Source organism: Alligator sinensis, unplaced genomic scaffold (genome assembly GCF_000455745.1).
Source record: "Alligator sinensis unplaced genomic scaffold, ASM45574v1 scaffold140_1, whole genome shotgun sequence".
Taxonomy (NCBI): domain Eukaryota; kingdom Metazoa; phylum Chordata; order Crocodylia; family Alligatoridae; genus Alligator; species Alligator sinensis.
Genome location: NW_005841836.1, coordinates 6,115,053 through 6,125,853, shown reverse-complemented (window position 1 = coordinate 6,125,853; position 10,801 = coordinate 6,115,053). Strand labels below are relative to the sequence as shown.

The 10,801-nt window shown below is 39.5% G+C and overlaps 1 protein-coding gene across 5 annotated transcripts in view; it reads right to left on the bottom strand.

Moving 5' to 3' along the window:
• The window catches only part of PLCB1 (phospholipase C beta 1), a 737,260-nt gene that overhangs the window by 298,987 nt on the left and 427,472 nt on the right, over positions 1–10,801 (bottom strand). For all 5 annotated transcript variants that reach the window (XM_025202227.1, XM_025202200.1, XM_025202212.1 and 2 more), the window contains exon 3: positions 4,503–4,643. In XM_025202227.1, the coding sequence (XP_025058012.1) occupies positions 4,503–4,583 (81 nt within the window). In that variant the 5' untranslated portion in view covers positions 4,584–4,643. The remainder of the gene's footprint in view (positions 1–4,502; positions 4,644–10,801) is intronic.

The following is a 10,801-nucleotide window of genomic DNA, read 5'->3' as shown; positions in this document are numbered from 1 at the left end:
TCCTGCATAAACTGCTTTCTCCTCACTCCCCTCCTCCCTGCAAAGGGACTTCTCTGTGACTCATCATGATGAACTCTGCTGCCCTAGGGTGCCTCAGCAGGAGATATAATGACTCATTGCCCCTCCTCCCTTTCTCCAACCATCCTTCAAGGCTGCTTTTTTAAGGAGCCACTTAGCACCTCTTCCCTGTAACAGACAGAGTATATACAAACACTCAGCCCAATGTGTTTTACTTGTACACAGTAAGAGTGTGTAGGAAAGAGAGGAAGAGCACATGCAAGAAAGCATCTCAAAAACTGTTTCAGGACAGTATGCACCCTGCTGTTCTTCCCCACTCTCCACCTTTCCCTCACAACCCCCACCCTTGTCCTGGTCTGCATCAAGGTTGGGGGGAAGCAGCTCCATCATCCAAGGGAGGCTCAGCTGTTGTGTTCAGGGCTCACTTCTTATTAGCAGCAGAAATGAAGATGGGGCAGAGAAAGGGAGGGGGAGGGAATTACAGGTCCTGCCAGCTGCCCTTGCTGGCCAGTGATGGCAGGACAAGTTCCTAGGACATATTCCCCCCTGCCCCTATCGATAGCTTGCCCTGTGAATGTCAAACATGTCAGATCCAGAAATAGTTTTCATCAAGAATGATGCCTGTTGCTTAGTGGAAATGTTTGCCAGGGGCTATTGTTAAAAAAGCCCCCAGCTCTCTGTGGAGGACAGGTCTCTCTATGTGACAGCTTAGGAGGGTCCCAGAGGTAGAATTGAATAAGATATTGAAGGAGTTATTTTGGGGAAATGAGGCTGAATATTTTCTGCATCCTATGTTCATTTTAGTCTGAGATATAAACAAGGAGAAGGCAACATAATTCAGTCTGAGACTTAATGACATATTGAAGGATATGTGATGCGCCAGATCTCTTCACATGCAGGATCCTTTTAAATACAAGCAAAGCAGAGAGGCTTGGAGTAGAAGTCAACTAGAGCTTCTCCACTAATATCAGTGGAGCCAGGATTTCACCCACAACAACTATGAGAGGCAGAATAGATATGCAGTATAACGGATGAAGTATAACAAAACACAGCAACACAACACAATGCAGAATGGAACAGGCATCTTTGGAGGGTTTCATGAGTGAAAATGGAATTCATGTAGAGATTTGAAGGAACAGATGGAAGGCATATATAGTTGGAGACTTGTTCCAACCAGAAAAAATGCCATGGAAGATATAAAGTGAAGAGTGGCTAGATGATAGGAAGTTCACAGTTTAGACTGAAAACACAGAGCAAGATGCAAGGTGGGTGAAGGATTGTGACATCTATCTATATAGGTTGAAAAGCACTTTAGAGGAAAAATAAAGCAGAGAAGAATCAAGCTAAGAACTGACCCCAAATTCTGCATTGAGATATGCCTATTGAAGCCCCTCTGATATAAACATAAGTTGCACCCATTGGCATTTGCCTTCATGGATGGGTGGACATGTCCACCCATCCATCTTTTGGAGTTTTAATAGCAGAGTTTCAAATAGGCAACTTAAGTATAAACCAGTAGATTTATATCCTTCACAGACCCCTAGAGTATGTTTACTTACGTTCCCTGTAGGAATATGAGCAAAACAGTGTATCATTACTTCATTTTGATTTTCTAATTCTTTACTCAGTTCACTTAAAGCAAGGTCAGTGGTAAATGTTTAGCCTTAGGCTCTGATCCTCATTAATTCTACCACAGCCCCAAAAGCGGATATGATGACCTGAACTTTCTGAACAGAATGACCAGCAAACAGTTCAGAACTGCATTAGGATCAAAAGTTGAATAATAAGAAGCTCAAATCCTAAAGGAAAAAAAAAACCTCTCCCCAATTTTTAAGGGGAAAAATACAATTTTATTAATTTTATGAAGATCATTTTTATATCATTCTAATTTAACTTTTTTCCAAGTTAAAGTTTAGGGATGAGTATAGCATAGTCTGAAAAATAATATATGGGATATGAAAGGTAAAGCAGCAAAGGATGTATGCCAGTGACCAGCAAGAGATTTTCAAAGGCACACATGAGAGTTAGGCACCCACTTCCTATTGAGGGTCAATTGGACTTCAGTGTATATATCTGATTTTGAAAATCTCCTCTTAAAAATTGAGGAGGCCCCAGTCCAATAACGGATACCACATGATCAGACTGCTGTGCCTGTGTAGAAACTGACTGACTTCACAGGGCTTTGTATGGCTGCAGGAACATTAGATTTTCTCAGTTCAACTTTTCCATGTTTTTACATTTCCTTTCAAATTTCCCTTTAGATTCTTATCTACATTTCTGAATCTCCATTTCCCTTCATTTTTTTTAATCTCCACTGCTTATCTCGATTTCAAGTCTTTCCAAATATGGAGACTAACACTGAGTTGGGTTTCTGAGCAGCCCAGCAGTATGGCTGGGATAACTATTCTGCATGTTTTAACTTTCTTGACAGGGTGCTAGTCCATGAACTACTGAATCTTTGTGCTATTTATCCTTCTACTTTTCCAGAAAGTTATATGCAGAAGTATAAAAGGGATACCAAAACACATTTTTAGTTTGGCTGAAAGGACAATTAACCAACCAACCAGAGAGATTTAGACTGGCAAAAACTGAAGCATGGCTCTGCAGGAAGGATATAAGCATTGCAGGAATAAAGAGATTTCTCTTCATACCTCTCAATGTCTGGTTGGTGTTCCCCACAGATACTGGAGTTCTGGCTCCAAGGGTGACTTTCTTAGAAAGGAAATGGATGAAGGACCAGCAGGTACTGGCACGGGCAGATTAGGATTTTGAAAAGGTGGGTGCAGATGATATGGTGCATCATCCTATTTGAACACAGCACCCATTTTTCTCCAGTTAACAAGAAACTAAAAGTTTACTAGTGTGCCATGTGCCAAAGGCTATGTTATTCAGCTTAAGAACAAAGCAAAAACAAATATAACTTTATTGAAATGTTCATTAATTTGCTATATCATACTTTATATATTAAGAACACAACAGACTAGGCAAAAAAATTCAAAAGATGTTGTTTCTTTATAGTTATGAGAATTAAATGTACATCTTCTAATTTCTAAAATAAAACCTAGCCTTTTTGAGCATCTTGACAGTGAATCCAATGCTTCATTGAAAGTTATTTCCACATCTGACTTAATGTTCACCTGAGTTAATGCTTCCACTTCTGAAGTAATGTTTGTAGTTAAGTATTAAAAACAATCTGCAGGGCTGTGAAATAGAAGCTATATTACCAGGAGCAGCTAACAGACAACAAAATTGGAGAAGAAAGGATGGCATGATTAATGTAACATTAAGACCATGAAAAAAAGGAGAGAAAGAGTTGTTAACACCTGTGGAATATAGGGCTCCTATACATGTGCATGGAGGCTACTCCAATGCACTGTAATTACAGCGTGTTGGAGCAGACTCATTAATCTGTGCTCCAGCAGACTCCAGTGACACGTGTATCAGCATCCCCGTGCTGAAAAATAGTGGTGGGGTGCTTTAAAGTAAAGCTTGTTTGACGACCTGTGCCCTGCTGCCATTTTCAGCGCAGGGACGCTGATACACATGACACTGGGCGCTTTAATTAGCGCAGCTCTTGGAGCTGCGCTAATTAAAGCGTCACCCCCAGAGCGCATCTATAATAACCTGAAGAGTCAAGAAGAAATCAGGTAGATTATAATGAGCCATGAAGTCAAGTGACTGTTTTAATGATGCCTGAATTGGAATACTGCTGCCACTGCCAGGCAGTTGGTTTAACCTTTGGGTAGAGCAGGAATCAAAGAGGAGGGCAATGAGAAGAAAATGTTATCACATAGCTTGATGCTGCTGTCTGATTGATAGGCATTAGTTAAACTCTACAGAAAATAAAAATGTTGATGTATGATAATAACCTCTATTTAAAGGTTGCAGTTAACTGCTATTAGTGGACAAGAGATAGGTGTGACACTATACAAGACTGATTCATGAACATTATAATTAAAGGTTAGGTTAGGTTAAGGGTCTTGTTGCTGGCCTAACAGTGTACAAATAGGCATGGTTAGATTAATAAATTCACACACCTAATTTCTTTAGTTTGATATAGGTCAACATTAAAACATCAATAGTCTCCATACCGCAGTATCATAGATACACCAGAATACTCATATACTTAGAACAGGTATTAAATATTGATAAATATTGACTTGTTACTGGAGATTCACACCATCTTTTATTTTTATTTTTTTTTACTTTACATGTGTTTTCACAACATGCATTTGGGCCATACAGAGAGAAGAGCTAGAAACATTTTCACAATGACAACACTGATAGCTTATAATTACCTGTGAATACTCCCAGAAAACAATTATTACAATTTTTGTCTGTTACACAGTATGTCATATTTCTATAACAGCAGGCTAATTTTATTTGAAAATGCAACTTAGTAGTCGTCTCTTTAGCTCAGTTTCAGCCACATCCTAAACCCATACTTAAAGATTTTTTAAATGATAAAGCTGAGTGCATAATACCTTTGCTATTTCCTCTTGGAAAGCTACTAAATTCAGGTACGATATGTTGGTCAGGTCTGGACCGTAGACGACTGTTATCATTCGATTCTCAAGTCTACCTCCTAGGTTCCCTGCATCCAAGAGTTCACGCAGCTTTGGATCCTGCAAATAAATATATTTCAAGAAAGTATATCAGACTTTAGCACTTTGTAAACTATTTTAAGTGTTGAGAAACATTAACACTTTAGGCATCATCTACATTTCTGGCCTGGTTAATCCTTCATTGCAGAAGTGATGACATTCAGAAACAATGAAAGATACTGGCCTATCTTCTGCAGAGAATCCAAGCTCTGTGTAGGGGCAGTGAGGAGGAAATGTTATCATATAGCTGGATGCTGCTCTCTGATTCCTTGTAACTCGGCTTTCAAAGTCAAGTACAAACTTAAGGGTTCTGTGGAATCAGGATCGTAGGGCTTGATCCAAAGTCCATTTAAGCCATTTAAAAAATATTAGTTATAGACAGCAACTGAGGTTTGGCACCAGTAAAAGGTCTAGTGATATGTTATAATTATGTTGGCGTCTACCAATTTACATCACAAAAGTCCTAATTAGCATGCCACAGTACAAAAAAAAAAATGCCTGGTCCTAGCCATGAAGAGCTTCCAAGGTCAAAAAAAAAAATGCCTGGTCCTAGCCATGAACAGCTTCCCAGGGGGAAAAGTCAGATAAAAATTTTCAAGAAAGTATCACACAGGGAAATCCCTCCTTTGCAGCGTGCTAGCACAGTTTGGAAATTCTGGCTTCTAAGAAAGGCAATGTTTCACAGCATAGTAAAAATGTAAAAAAAATTACTTAGCAAATTGGATCCTCATGGGGTTAACTAACTACACTGTTTCTAAAACCAAAACTCAAAGTCCTTTAGTAAACTTAACACATGATGAAATCTCTGGAGTGAAATAAGTCATTTGTGAACTGTAAAGGACTGGCATAATCATCCCCATTTAAAACTCACGTAAACTTTTTAAAAAATCTGTTAAGCAAGTGTATTCATTATTCATGCTACAGTTCTTCAAATTTAATACCATCTGTGTAATAATCTAAGCTTTGTCTGATATCAATATTTTTATTACTGCAGGACAACAAATTCAAGATAGTGAAAATGACCATCTATTCCAGAAAAGGGAACATCTGAGAGGAGGGGGTACTTTAACTTGCTAATAAGCTTCAATCTAATGGGGATGTCTTATGATCACTATAATATGCATTTGCCAGCAAAAAGCTTGTGGGTATCTACACCAAACACTTAAACAGGTTCAAAGGAAAGTTTTGTAGCACTGCATATGAATTGCAAGGAAATGAAGGATGGCCTATCATTAGCACTGAGCTTCACTGAATATCGGGTACAATGGTAAGCTGTGTAGGAAACATGACAATATAATGAGCCTATTCAAAGGTGTTGTAAATGAAGAATATTATCGTTTGTACTCTTAGGCAAAACTGCTGTCATGGATAAACACATTAATGACAGGTTTTCACGCCTCAGATTAAAATAGCAAAAAGCAAAAATAAAAATAGAAGGCCTGTTCCAGGGTTGAGAGAGGTCAAGAAAAGAGATACAGAGATGATGTTAGCTTGCTACTGAGTGAGGAGCTAAACAGACCAATCATCAATGTGAGCAGTATATGCAGAATATATTTTCTGTGTATATTTTCTTTTTTTCTATTCACAAAATATTGTCAATCTTGCTTTAAGAAGATTTAGAAATACAGGCTGGCTGTTATTCTGAACTTTTTCAAACAAAAATGGGGCAGGTAAAGACGTTTTCCAAACTGGGACTGTATCTGTACTTCCTCTCCATCCAAAAGTGAACTTGGAAAGTATTCATTTTATTTGTGCTTTAACCAAAATATCTTTAAAACTCAGATACAACATTAGAACTGGCTGAAATTATAGATTAGCCAAAAATGCCCTTCTACTGAAGCAAAAACAATCAGCTTTTCAGTTATGAAGTTTTTTATTTTTTCCATGGAAATAGCAGGTGCAACTGACTGCAAAAATGAAACAGTTTTCCATGAGAAACAAAATTAATTCAGTTTAGCTCACTACAGCTTGTTTAAAGCAAATATGCTGTATGTTGCTTACTACATATTTTTTCCCCCTCTTTCCTCCCACAGTCTGAGGAAGGCCTATCCTACAACATTTTGCTGTCACAGCTGTCAATCACAGATGACTCATTCCTACCCCACTAGATAAGCACAACTTATATAGGAGGTCACCTTATAAACACATATGTACATACATCCTTTGCAATTATAACTTGTCAGCTGGGGAGGTCATTATACCAGCAAAGGAACTCCTTTTGCCCATAACAGCCATGTCACCACTAGAGGGCTTTGCTAGCCCACTATTAACAGTATAGGCTAGACATCTGTATCATAATTTTTGCTTCCCCCCCTCCAAGTTATCTTTTCTTTCTTTATTTTTCCACCTCCTTATTTTATTTTAATCATCTGCATTTTCTCTCTTACAATCATTTCTTCCTATCTTAACTGCCCCAACATTTTTCTCATCTCCACCTTCTTCCAATTTATACTGCTGTAGAGCCTAAACGTCACATCTTCACTATGCTGTGTGCTTTACCACGTGGCAATATAACCACAATTTAAATGTGGTTAAATATTGAACAACTAAATTATATTTTGTTAGTAATTCTATGATTCTAGTAACTGTTACTATACATAGTAATGGTTACTCTCTCTCTCTCTCTCTCTCTCTATATATATATATATACATACACTATACATAGTAACCGTTACTATACATAATCATTCTATGATTCTAGTAACTGTTACTATAACCCACAACTGTATATGAAATTAAATGAAAGCTATATTTGATTTCTCTTCACCAATAGCGAACACAGCTGGGACTGCTGGGGCATGGTTTTTAAGACGTGCATACCTAGCAATGAATCAGGAGATACAGTGATATATGAAGTCCAATCTTTTACATCATGAGAACAAGTCAAGACCAAAAATCAGACAGGGCATCCATTCTGGGTTTGTTTTGCAAAGAATAAATAAAATGAGGTTAAGTATTGCCTGGAAGTAGCTGTTTGTGATGCTAATCTAATAAAGCTTGTTGTCACTTTGAACAGAACACTAATATGGTATCTGGCCACTCCACAGCAGCTAGGCATAAATGCGTGGAAACTGGACATCTTGAAATATAGCATGATATTGTACAAAGAGTTTGGGAGTGCTTGAGTCTTTATAAACCTGAGCCAATCTAACTTTAGAAAAAGATACTTCCAAGAACTATGCAAGAATATATAGCCAGCATATGCAAAAAGTGGTTCTTCATCTGCACATATCATATTGCAAGGACACAGTACCACACCTGAAGAAACACATTTTAAATGCGCATTTTTACTTTGGGCAACACCAAGGAACAGAACTGCCCCAGTACCAGTAGCTCTCCTGCAGGTTTCTTTCTAAAAAATGTATATATGGATTACATGAAGAAACGTGGCCACAAATGATAATTCTGATAAATGGCAAAATACTATCCCCTTTTAAGCCACTGTCAGAACATGGCCTGGCTTTGCCCCTACTTGTGTTGAAAAACTGCTTCCCCACAGGATGGCCCTGAGGACAGGGTCACTTAAAGGGCCAACAAACAGTTCTGTGAGAAGAAAGACCCTCAAGAAACCCTGGCTGGGCTAAAGGGGCCAGGCAACAAGACCTGCTTTATCTCTTTAAATTATGTTGGACTTTGTTGATTTTAATAAATAGACTCATCCTTGAAGAACGGGACTGAAACCCTACTGCCGTCTGGAGCTTTATTTTCTCCTCCAGCTGGCAAGTATGTCAACCAGTTTACAGACTTCATCAAGCAGAACTTTCAAACTTTGCTGGTTGTAGCTTAATGAATACAGGTGTATATATATATATATATATATATATATATATATATATATATAAAAAGACTACCCAGCTCTTTCAGAGGTAGACAAAAAATCAGCTAGATGTTTTGTTTTGAATATAGATATGTTTGTGCTACAGTTGAGATTTTTCTATGCTAACACTAGGGAACCACTATTCAAGATGCATCTCAGGGCATACTAAACAAAATAATTGACTGCTGAAGATAGTGACCATATAATTCTTACGGGCTACATTTATAGTTGATTCAAAATGTTGTGATCAGATGAAATTCCACTTCCAGCACGTTTGATGTTTACTGACCTCTTTTATTTATGAGGTCTGTGTGTCAACCTGCTAGCTCTTTCCCAAAGAAGTCCTCAGAAGCTACAATTTTAAGTCCTGGGACTGTCTTAAGACTTAACTCCCGAGATCAGCTGAGACAAAGCCAGCTTTTCTGTGGCACCTCTGTGGCTCAAGTGCTGACAGATACGTATTATAAAACAGATAAGTGCAGAAAGGGTGACAAAGGATGGTGTTGGCAGTACAAATGATTTTAGACTCTATTTCAAAGTGGTTTGTTCATGTAGAATTGCAACACAGATAGGGCAGATGCCAGCACTGCGATCCCCTCCTTCAAAAACTGTCTGTAGAAACTACTGAAGGAAAATATGCCCCACAGCAAAGAACTACGCAAATGCTGAGCAGAAGATGATATTGGCCAGCAATGAAGAAAGACATTCAGAATAGTTCTATACAGGTGGAAAGGATGGGAGTTTATTGACTGAATTTGGTGACATCTGTGAAAACGTATTGAATATGGAGTATTTATTAGGGCTGTACAAAGCTTCGGTCACTGATTCAATTTGGAGATTTGGCCCAATTCAGTGGCCGAATCTGAATCAAATCAGGAGACCATTAATCTCTCTGAATCGAATCAGAAGCTTCGGAGAGAAGATTCGAATCAGAAGATTCGGAGAGATTCGATGATTCGGACATAGATACAGCTTTATGTTTTTTCTATATACCTCAAGGTACCAGGCAGCTCGTGAATGCTGAGATGGTGGGGCAGATGGAGCGTCCCATGGGAGTGTGCGAGGGTCCCCAGCACACTCAATGGCGGAGTGCATGGGGGACCCCTCCCGCCCCGGGGGGGGGGGGGGGCAACTGGGGTCCCCCTGTGACCGATTGCTGAGCTGTGGGGCATGGGGGAGGGGGGGAGGCTGCGTGCTCTACAGCACACCCAGAAGTGGACTGGAAGTACTCGTGAGAGTATGTTGGCCAGGGCAGTCATATCCCATTCTCTGGAACTGACACAATAGAAGCTGTCATCTTTATTGTATGGTCAATTGAAATTTGTAGCTAAGCCTTCAGTTCACTATCAGCTATAATGTACAATGCCTGATTTCCCCCTGCCCCCAGCATACACCTATCCACACACCCACCAGCATACTGATACACTTAAAAATGGGCAGGAACCATAACATTGTGCAGCAATGTTATCTTTGCATGGAGCCCAAACCTTTTGGGCAGGAATCCATCACCAGCTTGCACAGTTCCATCACCTATCTTGACACTGATTATAATCAGCATTTGCTTGCTGTAGATGGCTAAGTACAGACAGTCAAAAAGCCTGAGGCAGAACTGAGTTAGTCTTTGCAGGTTAGTCTAAGCTGCAAGATTGAATTAATAAGCAAATGAACAGATATTCACTTGTGATTCAGGAAATGCAACCACATGCCTACCGAGTTGTTTATCACTTCCTCTTCCTGCTTCCAGGTGCCTCTAGGATTTGTAGTCCACAATCACAGACAGCACTAAGCCAGCCAGCAGGGCAGGGCAGCTCTGTACTCAAGGGAAGTTGAGTTTAACCCCCCTCCCGGGCCCCAGGCCCCAGCCAGGGTTTGTTTGGGGGGGGGGGGCAGGGAGCCAGCTATCATTGCTTCAGCTAGGGAGCAGAGGGACAGGAACAGCCCTGCTCTCTGGAGCAGACAGCACAGTCCAGTCCAAGGCTGAAAAGCATGCTGGGGGACTGTGATTTAACTTGAACCAGGAAGGGGTCTGGGATGGAAGTTTCATAAACCAGTTTGACCTAAATCAGTTAAGTCTGATACTACATTCAACCAGGTTTATCTTAAAACAGTTTCAGACATTTTGAAACTGTTTTATATGCACTGAACTTCTGTTTTGTTACAGGTTTAACCGGTTTCTCATCACTTAAACTGGTTTATGCATAAATGTATAAAGTCATTTGAATACAAAGTAATTGCTAAACTAAAGAGGCAACCATAAAATGATCTGCACATCTTGTTGTTTCACACATGATGGGTGGGTTTGTGTTCATATGTGTGTCTTCTTTAAGTTGGTTCCAAAGAAAAGTTAGTTGCATGGTGCCTC